The sequence below is a fragment of the Patella vulgata genome, chromosome 5, assembly GCF_932274485.2.
Source record: "Patella vulgata chromosome 5, xgPatVulg1.2, whole genome shotgun sequence".
Lineage (NCBI taxonomy): Eukaryota > Metazoa > Mollusca > Gastropoda > Patellidae > Patella > Patella vulgata.
In genome coordinates, this window is record NC_065883.2 from 25,832,119 (window position 1) to 25,850,302 (window position 18,184).

General features: G+C 32.7%; 1 protein-coding gene across 4 annotated transcripts in view; it reads left to right on the forward strand.

Annotated features, from left to right (window-relative positions):
• The window catches only part of LOC126820881 (estrogen receptor), a 137,928-nt gene that overhangs the window by 57,957 nt on the left and 61,787 nt on the right, over positions 1–18,184 (forward strand). Inside the window, exon 1 of one of the 4 annotated variants that reach the window (XM_050549030.2) lies at positions 14,825–14,910. The exons of the other annotated variants lie outside the window; for them this stretch is intronic. Coding sequence (XP_050404987.2) covers positions 14,840–14,910 — 71 coding nt within the window. The 5' untranslated portion in view covers positions 14,825–14,839. Of the gene's footprint in view, positions 1–14,824; positions 14,911–18,184 lie in introns of those variants that run through there. 4 annotated transcript variants of the gene reach the window in all.

An 18,184-nucleotide genomic window follows, 5' to 3' on the forward strand; every position in this document is an offset into this window, starting at 1 on the left:
TATCTGTTTTGAAGGCTAAAAATACAGTTTTTGCCAAAATGACGTTACTTCCGGTGATAATGAAAATGTTAAATTAGTTCTATGAAATCATAAATGACACAAGATATCATATGGTGAAAATTTTATGAAAATCGAATAATAACTGACACTTTTATAGACCAAAAACCTTGAAAAGTGACTTAAGGAAAATCGCCCATTTCTCTGCAACCGTACAAGTTAGAAACCATTTTGTGGTATCTGTATGATCGTATGGGTTCAATCTATTTGATCAATAGAATCAAATATCATAATTTGAAAAAAATAACAAATACGAATCATTTGAATAAAATATTGTTTTTTGAAGGCTAAAATTTAAGTTTTGAGCAAATGACGTCATTTCCGGTGGCAGCGCAAGGGGTAAAATGGTTTGACATAGTCCACTATGGCATTAGGCATCCAATGGCGAAAGAAAATTGAAAATCGAATAATAATTGATTCTTTTACAGCCAAAATTACGTGAAAAGTGACTCATGCAAAATTGCCTATTTCTCGGCAACTGCTTATATTACAAACTAATTTTCACATACATTCTCTTCGTATGGATTATAGCTACAAGTTTATAAAAGTTACGTAAAAATATTTTAAAATCTGAAAAGCCTGAATGAGTTGTAAATAGGTCAATTTTACGCCTTTTTTCACCTCTTAATCCAATTTGCTAGAAAATGAAAAAGAAATTAAAAAAAACTGCTTCCGACATTTTTTGCGCCTTTAAAGGACACACTCTTTGAGTCATATAATTTTTCAAAAAAATAATATTTGTTTTCAAAAAATGGTACCTAACTGTCAAAATTGTAGTTTTTGGTAAAATTATGCCACTTCCGGTGCCGACAGATAACACTTTTGGTAATAAAAAAAATGACAATTGAGACAACGAAGCATATGAACTTTGTTTTATACAAATCGAACAATAAAAAATTAAGCTAGGACTGAAAAACTGAATTAGCCAATGGAGGCCAAGGAAAATTACTGAGACAAAAAATTTTAACATTTTTGCGCAAGTCAGATGACTCTTTAATTCTGTGCACAACACGAGTAAAAAATATTCATCAATAAAAAAGTTTTTTGTAAAATTTTAAATTTCCGAAATTTGGCGCCTAATATCTTCGAATTTTTGCTGAAAATCAAAAATCGAAAGTAGCGCAGCTATGTGCCCTGTCTCCAGCTATGCCAAAATGTATCGAAAGTTAAAATCCCATGATTATTGTTAAAATTACCGCAATATTTGTAAAAACGATAACTTCGGTGATTTCGGACATTTCGCATTGTCGCAGAACGTTCAAAATAGCTTTATCCTCTAAGTCACACCCACTTTCCCAGTAAAACCGAAGAAATCGTAACGATGCGACAAGTAGTTGCTGAGATCTACTCAAAACAAAAGAAGAATAATAATAATAATAATAATAACTAGAACTGCGAAGCAGTAATGACGGGTTTCACCGGTGCCACGTTACCCTTGAACTTATGTCACTTCCGGTACCAATGAAACCGTTAAACAGGTTTCCACATAAGCATTGCACACATGAAATAAAATGGACACAGAAACAACCAAATCCAGCAACCAATTCATTTGCTACATGTCAGTGATCCTGTCAAAATTACATTACTTCCGGTGATAATGAAAATGTTAAATTGGTTTATGAAATCAGAAATAGCATCATCACATGGTGAAAATTTTATGTAAATCCTATAATAATTGCCACCTTTATAGACCAAAAACCTTGAAAAATGACTTGTAGAAAATCGCCTATTTCTCTGCAACCGTACAAGTTAGAAACCATTTTGAGGTATCTGTATGATCGAATGAGTTCATTCTATTTGTTGATTGGAATCAAATATCATAATTTTAAAAACATTACAAATCTGATTCATTTGAATAAAATATCTGTTTTGAAGGCTAAAAATACAGTTTTTGCCAAAATGACGTTACTTCCGGTGATAATGAAAATCTTAAATTACTTGTATGAAATCGTAAATGGCATTATGTATCACACAGTGAAAATTTCATGAAAATCGAATAATAATTGACACTTTTATTGACAAAAAAACCTTAAAAAGTGACCTGTTGAAAATTGCCTATTTCTCCGCAACTGAACAAGTTAGAAACCATTTTGTGATATCTATATGATCGTAAGGGTTCATTGTATTAGTTGATTTGAATCAAATATCAAAATTTTAAACAAATAACAAATATGACTCATTTGAATAAATTACTGGTTTCGAAGGCTATAAATACAATTTTTGCCCAAATTACGTCATTTCCGGTGATATTGAAAATGTTAAATTGGTTTGACCTAGTTAAAATTGACATTACACATCAAATGGTGTCACTTTTATGAAAATCGAATAATAATTGACTCTTTTACAGGCAAACTAGCGTAAAAAGTGACTCATGCAAAATTGCCCATTTCTCGGCAACTGCGCATATTACAAATTAATTTTCACATACATTCTCTCCGTATAGATTATTGCTACGAGTTTATGAAAGTTACGAAGTAATATTTTAAAATATGAAAACGCTGGATGGGTTGTAAATAGCTTAATTTTACACCTTTTTTCACCTTTTAATCGAAATAGCCCGAAAACGGAATCGAAATTAAAAAAAATGGTCCCAACATTTTGTGCGCCTTTAAAGGGCGCACAATTTCAGTTATACCAGATTTGAAAAAAATAATATTTGCTTTCGAAAAATGGTACCTAACTGTCAAAATTGTAGTTTTTTGTCAATTTACGCCACTTCCGGTGCCGACAGATAACACTATTGGTAACAAAAAAAATGACAATTGAGACAACGGGGCATATGAACTTTGTTTTATACAAATCGAACAATAAATAATTAATCTAGGACTGAAAAACTGAATTAGCCAATGGGGGCCAAGGAAAATTACCGAGACAAAAATTTTTCACATTTTTGCCCAAGTCAGAGGACTCGTTATATTTGTGTAAAACACGATTAAAAAATATTCATAAATAAAAAAGTTTTTTGTAAAAATTTAAATTTTCTAAATTTAGCGCCTAATATCTGCGAAGATTTGCCGAAAATCAAAAATCAAAAGTAGCGTAGCTATGTGCCCCGTCTCCGGCTATGCCAAAATGCATCGAAAGTTAAAATCCAATGATTATTGTTAAAATTACTGCAATATTTCTAAAAACGATAGATTCGGTGATTTCGGACATTTCGCATTGTCGCAGAACGTTCAAAATAGCTTTATCCTCTAAGTCACACCCACTTTTCCGATAAAACCGAAGAAATCGTAACGATCCGACAATCAGTTGCTGAGATCTACTCAAAACAAAAGAAGAATAATAATAATAAGAATAATAATTTTAACAAAAACAATAGTGTTTCACACAAGCTACGCAGTGTGAAACCCTAATAACTAGAACTGCGATGCAGTAATGACGGGTTTCACCGGTGCCACTTTACCCTAAACATGTTACTTCCCGTACCAATGAAACCATTAAACAGGTTTCCACATAAGCATTGCACACATCAAATAAAATGGACGCCGAATCAACAAAATCCAGCAATATCAATTCATTTTATACATTTGTTACATGTAAGTGTACTGTACTTCCGGTGATAATGAAAATGTTCAATTACTTTTATGAAATCAGAAATGACATAGGGCATCACATGGTGAAAATTGTATGTAAATCGAATAACAATTGCCACTTTTATAGACCAAAAACCTTGAAAAGTGACTTGTAGAAAATCGCCTATTTCTCTGCAACCGTACAAGTTAGAAACCATTTTCTGGTATCTGTATGATCGTATGGGTTCAATCTATTTGCTGATTGGAATCAAATATCATAATTTTAAAAACAATATAAATAAGACTCATTTGAAAAAAATATCTGTTTTGAAGGCTAAAAATACAGTTTTTGCCAAAATGACGTTACTTCCGGTGATAATGAAAATGTTAAATTAGTTCTATGAAATCATAAATGACACAAGATATCATATGGTGAAAATTTTATGAAAATCGAATAATAACTGACACTTTTATAGACCAAAAACCTTGAAAAGTGACTTAAGGAAAATCGCCCATTTCTCTGCAACCGTACAAGTTAGAAACCATTTTGTGGTATCTGTATGATCGTATGGGTTCAATCTATTTGATCAATAGAATCAAATATCATAATTTGAAAAAAATAACAAATACGAATCATTTGAATAAAATATTGTTTTTTGAAGGCTAAAATTTAAGTTTTGAGCAAATGACGTCATTTCCGGTGGCAGCGCAAGGGGTAAAATGGTTTGACATAGTCCACTATGGCATTAGGCATCCAATGGCGAAAGAAAATTGAAAATCGAATAATAATTGATTCTTTTACAGCCAAAATTACGTGAAAAGTGACTCATGCAAAATTGCCTATTTCTCGGCAACTGCTTATATTACAAACTAATTTTCACATACATTCTCTTCGTATGGATTATAGCTACAAGTTTATAAAAGTTACGTAAAAATATTTTAAAATCTGAAAAGCCTGAATGAGTTGTAAATAGGTCAATTTTACGCCTTTTTTCACCTCTTAATCCAATTTGCTAGAAAATGAAAAAGAAATTAAAAAAACTGCTTCCGACATTTTTTGCGCCTTTAAAGGACACACTCTTTGAGTCATATAATTTTTCAAAAAAATAATATTTGTTTTCAAAAAATGGTACCTAACTGTCAAAATTGTAGTTTTTGGTAAAATTATGCCACTTCCGGTGCCGACAGATAACACTTTTGGTAATAAAAAAAATGACAATTGAGACAACGAAGCATATGAACTTTGTTTTATACAAATCGAACAATAAAAAATTAAGCTAGGACTGAAAAACTGAATTAGCCAATGGAGGCCAAGGAAAATTACTGAGACAAAAAATTTTAACATTTTTGCGCAAGTCAGATGACTCTTTAATTCTGTGCACAACACGAGTAAAAAATATTCATCAATAAAAAAGTTTTTTGTAAAATTTTAAATTTCCGAAATTTGGCGCCTAATATCTTCGAATTTTTGCTGAAAATCAAAAATCGAAAGTAGCGCAGCTATGTGCCCTGTCTCCAGCTATGCCAAAATGTATCGAAAGTTAAAATCCCATGATTATTGTTAAAATTACCGCAATATTTGTAAAAACGATAACTTCGGTGATTTCGGACATTTCGCATTGTCGCAGAACGTTCAAAATAGCTTTATCCTCTAAGTCACACCCACTTTCCCAGTAAAACCGAAGAAATCGTAACGATGCGACAAGTAGTTGCTGAGATCTACTCAAAACAAAAGAAGAATAATAATAATAATAATAATAAGAATAATAATTTTAACAAAAACAATAGTGTTTCACACAAGCTTCGCAGTGTGAAACCCTAATAAGAACTAGAACTGCGAAGCAGTAATGACGGGTTTCACCGGTGCCACGTTACCCTTGAACTTATGTCACTTCCGGTACCAAAATTACATTACTTCCGGTGATAATGAAAATGTTAAATTGGTTTATGAAATCAGAAATAGCATCATCACATGGTGAAAATTTTATGTAAATCCTATAATAGTTGCCACCTTTATAGACCAAAAACCTTGAAAAATGACTTGTAGAAAATCGCCTATTTCTCTGCAACCGTACAAGTTAGAAACCATTTTGAGGTATCTGTATGATCGAATGAGTTCATTCTATTTGTTGATTGGAATCAAATATCATAATTTTAAAAACATTACAAATCTGATTCATTTGAATAAAATATCTGTTTTGAAGGCTAAAAATACAGTTTTTGCCAAAATGACGTTACTTCCGGTGATAATGAAAATCTTAAATTACTTGTATGAAATCGTAAATGGCATTAGGTATCACACAATGAAAATTTCATGAAAATCGAATAATAATTGACACTTTTATTGACAAAAAACCTTAAAAAGTGACCTGTTGAAAATTGCCTATTTCTCCGCAACTGAACAAGTTAGAAACCATTTTGTGATATCTATATGATCGTAAGGGTTCATTGTATTAGTTCATTTGAATCAAATATCAAAATTTTAAACAAATAACAAATATGACTCATTTGAATAAATTACTGGTTTCGAAGGCTATAAATACAATTTTTGCCCAAATTACGTCATTTCCGGTGATATTGAAAATGTTAAATTGGTTTGACCTAGTTAAAATTGACATTACACATCAAATGGTGTCACTTTTATGAAAATCGAATAATAATTGACTCTTTTACAGGCAAACTAGCGTAAAAAGTGACTCATGCAAAATTGCCCATTTCTCGGCAACTGCGCATATTACAAATTAATTTTCACATACATTCTCTCCGTATAGATTATTGCTACGAGTTTATGAAAGTTACGAAGTAATATTTTAAAATATGAAAACGCTGGATGGGTTGTAAATAGCTTAATTTTACACCTTTTTTCACCTTTTAATCGAAATAGCCCGAAAACGGAATCGAAATTAAAAAAACTGGTTCCAACATTTTGTGCGCCTTTAAAGGGCGCACAATTTCAGTTATACCAGATTTGAAAAAAATAATATTTGCTTTCGAAAAATGGTACCTAACTGTCAAAATTGTAGTTTTTTGTCAATTTACGCCACTTCCGGTGCCGACAGATAACACTATTGGTAACAAAAAAAAATGACAATTGAGACAACGGAGCATATGAACTTTGTTTTATACAAATCGAACAATAAATAATTAATCTAGGACTGAAAAACTGAATTAGCCAATTGGGGCCAAGGAAAATTACCGAGACAAAAATTTTTCACATTTTTGCCCAAGTCAGAGGACTCGTTATATTTGTGTAAAACACGACTAAAAAATATTCATAAATAAAAAAGTTTTTTGTAAAAATTTAAATTTTCTAAATTTAGCGCCTAATATCTGCGAAGATTTGCCGAAAATCAAAAATCAAAAGTAGCGTAGCTATGTGCCCCGTCTCCGGCTATGCCAAAATGCATCGAAAGTTAAAATCCAATGATTATTGTTAAAATTACTGCAATATTTCTAAAAACGATAGCTTCGGTGATTTCGGACATTTCGCATTGTCGCAGAACGTTCAAAATAGCTTTATCCTCTAAGTCACACCCACTTTTTCAGTAAAACTGAAGAAATCGTAACGATCCGACAATCAGTTGCTGAGATCTACTCAAAACAAAAGAAGAATAATAATAATAAGAATAATAATTTTAACAAAAACAATAGTGTTTCACACAAGCTACGCAGTGTGAAACCCTAATAATAATTTTAACAAAAACAATAGTGTTTCACACAAGCTTCGCAGTGTGAAACCCTAAAAATATGAATCATCGTAGCAAAGTTACCCTTAGCTTAGGCTGTGTTTTACATTGGGTTTAAGTTTGGAAAATAATCCATTACATCAGTGTGAAAAGAAAGGTCTGGAATATATATTTTGTGTAAATTGCTGGATTTTTTCCTGAATATTTAGGAAATAATCAAATTTTAATTCAAACAGGAAGATAATTTGCAAACAGGTGGCTCGCTAGAATTCAATTTTTTGACATTTGCTTTATTAGGTTACTGAAAATTGTAAAATCAATCCTGAGAAAATGATATATGATCAAAAATTAACATCTTAGATAACATGTTTGTAGACATTGATTGCACAATCTACTAAACTTTATTTGGTACAATTATTATCCATTTTGCAAAAATACACCGAAAAAATGTTCAGCTACATATGTATGTATTCAGTAAATAAAGATCTTGGACAAGTTAAATGTCACATGATTTAAGGAGGCATTATGCAAGGGAAAGAGCTGGTCATTCTTGTTATTATAGATCAAAAATAGGTAATAAAAAATTTTCAGTCAAATTCTTTATTCTGAGAGCAGTTATGATCAATTAACTTTAGCGAGTTGCTGACAGCAGATGCAATTAAATTAAATTTGTATTAAATTTGCTTTACTTTTAGATTATATATTTTAATCATTAATGCTACCCCAATAATATTCGCTTACTTAATCTCAAAATTAACCCCTCATTAGTTTACGTTAATATAATGGGGAGTATATTAATGTTAGGGGTGTTCTATTGTGGGGTATATTGTTAGGGGTGTATAATGTGGAGTATATTGTTAAGGGTGTTTTTATGTGGAGTATATTTTTATAAACAAGTATGTGGTGGGAGTAGAGTGAGTTAAATTTGCAGGGATTAGGTTAATAGGTTATTGGGAAGAGTTCTTGACAGGGTTAATAGTTGGATTGAATTATGCAAGTACCAGTACTCTGATTTAAAATGACAAATACTGGTATGTCATGCCAATTTTGATGGCCTATTGTCTGTACCAGAGAGAGTTTCTGACCTTGTGATATTACATTATTTTTTCTTACATGGCCTACATGAATTATTGTAAGTCTGTTTATTCATAGCCTTTTTTTTCTGTACAATTTATGGATTTTATTAACATTATCAAGTTATCTTCCACAGATGTCTTTTTACAAATTTAATATTATTATGAAATTACTGATGTATTGGTATATATGTAGCTTTCATCTGTGTTTTCTCAGAGAAGTGAAATAAATGATCAGTCATCTGCGTGGGACAATTTCATATTATATTTTAAATGATATTAAGGATTCTGTTCCTTAAACCATCAACACCTACTATAAATTGTGTTCTCTCAGAGTAGTTAAATAAATGATATTTTAATAGTTTAAACAATCCATCATGAAATCTTTTTACAAATTTTTTAGGCCCATTAAAACTTATTTAAACATATAAAATAGGCTACTGTTTTCTGAGTGATGTACCGGTATTATCTTTTTAATGGACAATTACCTATGCTTAGCGAAATCTTCAATGCACAGCTACTCTTAATCGATCAGCTTTTTAACTAACGACCTTTGAACTGCTTCATGTTTTAAGCCAACAAAAATTTGACTTTATCCGAGCAGGTTTTTTAATTGTCAACATTTAACGTGAATGTGTATTGTCGTTGCCTTCACCGTCAGTCCACCAACATTTTTGTGAACATTCACATTTCTTGTCTGATTTTTTTTTAAAAAGTTGATGGGATTTGGTCATTTTGTGAATGTGATAGAATTTTTTTTAGATATGGTGGGATTGTTCATTCACAATCTGATTAAAGTACAGATCTATATTTCGCTTTGTTTTTTTTTATACTTTCGATTGCCTACATTACATGAAGCTGCATGAAGATCTGACCGATTGTAGTAAAAGCTTGTGTCAGTGGTCGTACGAATGTGTTTTGACCCTATGACATCAGACATTGATATTGATTAATCAATCAGTGCTGACATTTCTGGTGGTCTACTCACAGTTCCGTGCATCGCACGCCAAGAAGTCGCCGTAGCAGATGGTTTCATTGGCTAATCCCTCATGCCATCCAGAACGCAGGTTATATAACAACTCTTCCAGATTCTAGTGTAGTACAGACAAATAAAACAAAATTTTGAACTATAAAAAACGAAACAAAATAGGATTTGTGTTTTAATCAGATTGGTTCATTCAAGCATAAGGGAGAAACCTATAGAGTCAAAACCTAGTGTAGTACAGACAAATAAAACAAAATTTTGAACTATAAAAAACGAAACAAAATAGGATTTGTGTTTTAATCAGATTGGTTCATTCAAGCATAAGTAGGGGTGATGATTTTCCGTGATCGCGGAAAAAACGCGGAAATCGCGGAATTGTCCACTCAAAACGGAATTTGAAATCTCACACGGAAAAAGACGGAAAAGCCGATATTTGCTGATACTAAACACAAACTCAAAATAGTTTTGCAGTTATCCAAGTATTTTATCTTTTTATTCATAAAAATCGGAAATATTGAATGATATCGCGTGGTTTTGTTACTGTCTATTTTAGTATTTCGCTACTTTCATTTCATCATTTAGGAATCATAATTTTAATCGAAACGAAAACCCGTCTTTCATGTATCCCATTATAAAATTACTCTGTAGTTTAACTTGAATTAAACATTGTAATGTATATATATGTCTTTAAAAAAACTTCTGTCACTTCATAAAAGTAAAAATCGTTTCATTTACTTCTTATTTTACTGCCGGGCTCGTGACTCGTGTTTATCCGCATTAACCACGTGACATCAGAAATATACCGTAGCCTTGTGAATCCAGCCCTTATTCTCGAAGAAACGGTAGTAACTACGAAGATGTCTGGATAAATCGCGACTACACCTAGCAGCTGAGAAACATGACTTCGTCTGCTAAAAAGATGAAACGAGCTCACAAGATGTAATTTTCTGTTATTTAATTCGGGAAACAGGTTTAAAGAATAACTAGTCATTGAACATTACAAGTCATTCACAATTCAACATTTGTTATCATTGGTTTAAAATGATCCGTTTTGTAATAAAAGGCATTTTAAGATGTTTTATTCATTTATTCATAAAATAACATTTTATCTCGAAAAAACGGAATATGGTCAGCTCTGAAACGGAAAATAACGGAATTAAAAATACTTAAAACGGAATTTGCTATTTTCTGAAACGGAAAATCATCACCCCTACATAAGGGAGAAACCTATGGAATCAAAACCTCATAAATTGCAGATTTACTTTCTCAGTTATAGTCTAACTTTTATAGTTGTGACTATAAGACAAATTTTATTTGGAAGAATTGTTAATTGTTTTTAATTGAAACAAAGGGAACAATGTTATGGAAATTCAGAATGCACAGTAATCTCCAAGATTACATTTTGAATGTTAAACCTTGTGAATATGATACAGAACAGATTTCATAATTGAATTAGATCACTTTAAATCTTCTTGTTGTTGAAGAACCACTTTGCTGGTGGTGGGTGCATTTGGGACCCTGACACATCTCCTGCTTATGTTTCTTTTGTAAATTAAATTATAAACATGTAGTAAAGGCCAAAGAATAGTAAGTAGATTGCTAGTCTGATAAGATAGGTTTTTTTGCAGGTCCTTCGGTACACTCACATTAATGGTAAATCATTAGTGCGAATGATCTATTTAGATTTAGTATAAGTTTCATCCATTGCGTGTAAAGAGTATTATCACAGTTATTATTTATCAGGATGTCAAAGACAACATTATAAGGTTGATACTGTATTATATATATTATGCATATACCTTCACATCACACTGAAAGAAAAAAGAATGAGGGGCTTTCTGATCCACTCTATTAGCGAGTTATAACAGACTTTGAATTTTGGGGTTACTTTGGAATAACTTATATCCGCTGATTCTCATTTGCATTTTTCAGACAAGATCTAATTTTTTCACATTTCAAATCAATGCTAAAAAGGTTCTCATTTAACTTAAAATTTAGAATTTATAGGGTTTTTTTTAAGGTCACAGTTACAGATGAAATGGCTTTAAACCTATAAGACATTCAATTTTGGTCAAAACGAACGTTACTTTTATCTGAAGATATTTTTATACGCCCACATTTTCATGTGGACGTATATTGTCGTCGCCCCTGTCCGTCCGTCCGTCCGTCCACAATTTGTTTGTGGACTCTCTACAGGTCACAGTTCTTGTCCGATTTTGACGAAACTTGAAATATAGCTTTATCCCCAAAAAATCTCGGCATGTATCGGATCGAAACTTCATGGATTATGGCCCCTGTTTGTACGAAAAATCACGTTTTTAGCTTGTGGACCCTATAGAGGTCACAATTTTTATCCGATTTTGTTGAAACTTGAAATGTAAGTTTATAACCCAAAGATCTCAGTTCCTTTCGATATTCGCGCATATCGGACTGTAACTTCCTGAAATATGGCCCCTGTTTGTACGAAAAATCGCGTTTTTAGCTTGTGGACCCTATAGAAGTCATAATTTTTATCCGATGTAGAAAACCGTATTAGTATATCACCGTTACTTCCTAAGGACGAATTTCGTGAAAATCGGCCCAAAATTGACAGACAAAATGGCCGCCGTTCGTTCTCAAATAGCGTAAAAATAATAATTATGGTATATCAAGGTTGTGGACCCTATAGAGGTCACAATTTTTATCCGATTTTGTTGAAACTTGAAATGTAAGTTTATAACCCAAAGATCTCAGTTCCTTTCGATATTCGCGCATATCGGACTGTAACTTCCTGAATTATGGCCCCTGTTTGTACGAAAAATCACGTTTTTAGCTTGTGGACCCTATAGAAGTCATAATTTTTATCCGATTTAAAAAACCGTATTAGTATATCACCGTTACACCCTAAGGACGACTGAGTTCGAATTTCGTGAAAATCGGCCCAAAATTGACAGACAAAATGGCCACCGTTCGTTCTAAAATAGCGTAAAAATATTGTATATCAAGGTTGTGGACCCTATAGAGGTCACAATTTTTATCCGATTTTGTTGAAACTTGAAATGTAAGTTTATAACCCAAAGATCTCAGTTCCTTTCGATATTCGCGCATATCGGACTGTAACTTCCTGAATTATGGCCCCTGTTTGTACGAAAAATCATGTTTTTAGCTTGTGGACCCTATAGAAGTCATAATTTTTATCCGATTTAAAAAACCGTATTAGTATATCACCGTTACACCCTAAGGACGACTGAGTTCGAATTTCGTGAAAATCGGTCCAAAATTGACAGACAAAATGGCCGCCGTTCGTTCTCAAATAGCGTAAAAATATGGTATATCAAGGTTGTGGACCCTATAGAGGTCACAATTTTTATCCGATTTTGTTGAAACTTGAAATGTAAGTTTATAACCCAAAGATCTCGGTTCCTTTCGATATTCGCGCATATCGTACCGTAACTTTCTGAATTATGGCCCATGATTGTACGAAAAATCGCGTTTTTAGCTTGTGGACCCTATAGAGGTCATAATTTTTATCCGATTTAAAAAAACGTATTATTATGTCACCGTTACACCCTAAGGACGACTGAATTCGAATTTCGTGAAAATCGGCCCAAAATTGACAGACAAAAATGCCCGCCGTTCGTTCTCAAATAGCGTAAAAATATGGTATATCAAGGTTGTGGACCCTATAGAGGTCACAATTTTTATCCGATTTTGTTGAAACTTGAAATGTAATTTTATAACCCAAAGATTTCGGTTCCTTTCGATATTCGCGCATATCGGACCTTAACTTCCTGAATTATGGTCCCTGATTGTACGAAAAATCGCGTTTTTAGCTTGTGGACCCTATATAGGTCATAATTTTTATCAGATTTAAAAAAACGTATTATTATGTCACCGTTACACCCTAAGGACGACGGAGTTCGAATTTCGTGAAAATTGGCCCAAAATTGACAGACAAAATGGCCGCCGTTCGTTCTCAAATAGCGTAAAAATGTGGTATATCAAGGTTGTACGGGTTTTAAACATGAAATATAACGAGGTGCACCTATTTTTTTTTTACATATGAATTTGAATATATTTTGTTGACACATGATTCTTAATTGTGTTTTGAAAACGTCTGCTTAAATTACGGTAAGAGTTATGCCCCTTTATTTTCGGGAAAAAATGTCCGACATGAAATTTTTTGAAATCCCATCACTGTTGTGGACCCTATAGAGGTCACAATTTTGATCCGATTTTGATGAAACTTGAAATACATATTTATAACCCAAAGATCTTGGTTCATTTCGATATTCGCACATATTGGATCATAACTTCCTGAATTATGGCCCTTGATTGTACGAAAAAATCACTTCTTTTTTGGAGCTTGTTCTCTGTCCATCTCTTGCAAAATGTGGGCGTATCTTGCATGGCAACCACTTGTTAGAGGACTGGAGTTGATAAAATCATAAATTTGTATATAAACAGTAGTGAACACCCCTTTTTTCACCCCTAATGCCAGCCCCCATTAAGATTTGAGGCTCAGGACGAAATAAATTTTCTAACTAATTTTTCGTAGATTTTATTGCACAAAATATTCTTAGGCTACATTGTGTAGCTTGATATGAAACAGATACATTTTATTTCAGGAAAGTAAAATATGTTAATTGGTACTACAAGCATCAGTATTTGTCTGGTATTTGTTAACATTATGTATACATCACATGGTAGAATTAAACTATTCTACCATTTATACAATCTAGACAAACTACACTATACACACAGGCTCTTTGCCAACCTAATCAGTTAGTCCAGATTGTATAGTCTACCATTCTTTAGTTTGCATTCCACATGTTTTTATAACTAAGCAATTGTATTTGATATGGTTTATGAAACAGAAATAGTGTGATTTCTTGTTGAAGTTGAAGAGATTAAAACCCCATTCTGTTCCGTTCCATTGATCCAATTCCCTCTTTCTTAATCTTTGTGGCACTGTCTCAAAATCTATTTTTGTTATTCATACTTACAGGGTATTTGATTGGTGAAAATAAAACCGAACTGAGCAGATAATTCCGATTGTAGGAAAGGGTTGGGGTCGTACTTTTCATAGAACTATTAGAAGTTATTGACCTCCTTTTATGGGAAGACCTCTAATGATAATGAATAGGACCTCTACAACTACAAGCTTAAGTACAAGAAACCTAACCCAATGTTATGTAGGCCTACCACACCAGCTAAAAACTAAACCTACAAAATAAAGTTACCATAGTCAGTAGAGTAGATTTCTAATAATTTTCAATAGAAGATGGTGGTTGAAAACTTAAGGGCTAAATTTATCTCTGTACAGTAAAAATTGTGTGGTGATTCTGTGAACAAAAATATCTCCAGTCTGGCCACAGGTCGTACATGGGAAGGGAGACAAATCCAGTTACTGAAGTAAGAGCTGAACTGAAAAAAATAAAAAGGTCTAAATTAAAGGGAGGTCACTCTAATTATGTTATTGCTAAAAATCACGAACCACAATTTTGTTTTTGTACCTAGACTTAGATTTTAAGGATTTTTACCATGAACTTAGTGCAATATTACAAAATTGTTGATGTAAAAGATGATGTTATACAAGTAGAAAGTATAAAACAGTGAGTTTTTTTTGTATCTTTCAATCATTGTACATATGAAATGCCAGCAAACTACAGTACTGAATGCCATGCCCATTTACTGATTTAGATAATTAGTTGACTGAGCTGAGAAAGAGTTGGTTTATTAAGATTTTAAATTTCTCTAATTCATAATCTGGGCAAATATGTTAGCAGGTATGTAGGCCTATACTACATGTAAGTAGTTAATAAAGCATACCTTTAGTGGTAAATACATAGGCCCTACCGTAACCAATCTCCCAAGCAGAGTTGTCTTCCTTTGCAGTTAATATTAGTCCAGAGTGTCTTGAGGTTTCGTTCACATGTAGCCTCAAGATCACTCAAATAGCCACAAGCTGAAAGGCGTCAGTCGATAGCATGTCCTACCTCTCTGAACAACGATAACACTTACTGACAAACAAAAGTTGTTTAGTGAAACTGGTTTATCCAATATCACATTCACCAACATTTCTTTCAGTCGCCATGTTAGGATAGTTTGACCTCCGTTTTGCATCATGTCCTCCTCATTAAAATTTGGGGACCCCTGTTTTGTATAACATTTCAGCGGATTGTGTATGTACCATACTGTTTTTGTACAGATTTTATATCGGGATAGAAGACGATTTTTATTGAAGGAATAATTAGGTCACACTTCAGACGTAGTTGAAAATACAAAACGTCCATTGAGAACTTAATAACTATTTGTTGCATGATTAATTAGTAGGCATAGATCATGACCCGTGCTTGAAATTAGGATTCTTCTACAACGGCACCAAAAATTTATAAATGCCGTAGCTAAAATTAGCTGACAAGGCACCATTGCCTTTCTTCATGTCATTTTCCATCACGGAATGTGCAATTTTTATATTTGTAGATAGACAAACGGCTCGTGCAATTACTTTCTGTGTCAATTAATCTGGTTCTAGTTGTGTTCAGTGGTACTGTCATAAGTATAAAATTTACAGAGTCTTCTTGGAGTAATAAAGTCATCGAAATGTTTTCCGTTCGATCTTTTAGTTATTTGTGTTCCCAACGGTTGCCATCATGTCAACGATAACGAAAATTGATTCATCAATTTTCCCACGGCTCTGCCATAACCTTCTATAATAAGGGCACTATTTTAGAAAGTGAGCATTCTTATGAAAAAATAAATTATAACGGTAGGCTCGGGACACTATTTACAACTAAATGTTGCATCTCTGAATTATTGACCTAATCTCAAGCCCAACCGCCCCTGAACGACTGTATGATATTGAAAAGTTATTACCTATGCATTTCATGCGTCTGCATGTATGTAAAAAAGGGCATAACTTTTTAATACGTGTACACATGGACAACGGGGCAATTTAGGCCAATTTTTATTACCATAGCAGCCCGTGTTTGCTTCAGCTTTTACTTTATACGACAGTTTTGCCGTTATGCCGTGATAATTTCTAGCATAGGCTGTATGATTGTGAGATTATTATTTATAAAATGTTGATTACAAAATCCTTAAATTTGTCGGCATTCGTAGAATGTTTCATCGCCAACAGTTGATTATGATAGCTTCTGTCTTTGTCAATGTCACGTGACATTTTCCCACTTTTCTATCTTAGAGTTGAAAATATCTATAATAAAGCTTTGAGTCTTGTATCACACACACGGCAACCAAAATAAAAAGGGCCGAGTGCCAATTTTAGGTAAGAGAGAATGATTTGTTCACATTTTGAATAATATTTCATGAAAAGGTATTTCCGAGTCTTTTTGAACAGATATCGGCTACGCAAATATCGGCAAAATTTATTCTTATAGACCAGTCATCGGCCAATTAGGCTACTGAATGGTGAAACCAATAATCGGACCTTCACTAAAAATAAATTTAAAATGATCGCCTTCAAATTATAGTCTCATGATTTCGTTTCGTTTAAAGAATTCCGTTTGTAATGTGCACCATGCCAGATTTCACCTTTCGCCAATGTAGGTCATTTCTTGTTTCATTGTGTGTTGTTGGTTGTAGGCAAAGATTTTTGTGAAATCTCTTAAAATAGACACCAAAAAAGATTTTTCGGAACATAGATGGATATGAATGTTTTACCAGTGCAGATAACTTAAAATTGTGAATTTTGACGTCCGCTGAACGAAGTAAACTAGTTGCGACAAGCTTTTGACTGTTCGGATGTTAGATGTTACGTCATCAGAATATCAAAGAGTAACATCTAACTTGTTGGATTACAGTTAATATCATAAATATGAGTAGGCCAAGATTCTTGTTTTGGATAGACAATACAAATTACAATAATAAACAATTCCATAAAAACTAAATAAAAGTTGATATAATTATTGCTGTGCCTGTAATAAAATAGAAAAGGGGTTATACTGATGGTAAATAAGGACAGGGAACGCTTTTGCAAAAGATTAAACACTAAAAACATACATATATATAATATTTTAAATATGATTTATCCTGATGAGTGATATAATTAACTTCAATTATGGTATTCCCCTATGTCAAAATTTGTTAGGAGTCTTACTTTTTCAAAAGAGAACTGAACTGTTTTGGTAAAATGGATTTTACTTTACCAGCAGATGAGCAAGTTTTTCATAATCATAATTAAGTAGTTTCCTCATAGTCATACAGGACAAAAACCCTTTATTTTTTGGCATGACTGATTCTACCTTTAAAATCAGAGATTTCGATTTACTTGGATCTTTTTTACATTATGATTACCAGATTATTCTCCAACTGTACTGTTGGAAAGGATAAGATATATTTTATAAGATTTATTTAATAATGTAACACTTGTGATTCAATTAATGGTAAAGAAAATTTATTCCGCGTCGATTAGCTCTCAGGAGCAGTGAAAGAATTTAACCATCCCAATTCCTGTTGGTGGTGTTCAATAATTTATGGACCTGAGCCACAGTGTATCCTGTTTGTTTCATCAAATAAAAACAACATTTCCCTTGTTACTCAATCTAGACAAGAATTGCAACTCAGAAGTATGTCAGAAGTTTTGAACCTTTTCATACCATAATAAAATAAAATAAACAAGTTTATCACAGATACAGAAATATATCTCGGCAGAAGTAACAATAAAAAATATATTTCATTTTCACTAGTACAGTCTGTGACCATTCCTAATCCTTTTGGGTCTGACCTGGGGTCTATCCCATAGTTGGTTTTAATTACTTTCAAAGCCAGCTCAAGTGAAACTTTATCAATGTCAGGCAAAAGTCAGCAACTTACTTTCAAACCAAACAGGTTACAATTGTTTGTTATGTCTCCTTTTCTATGTGG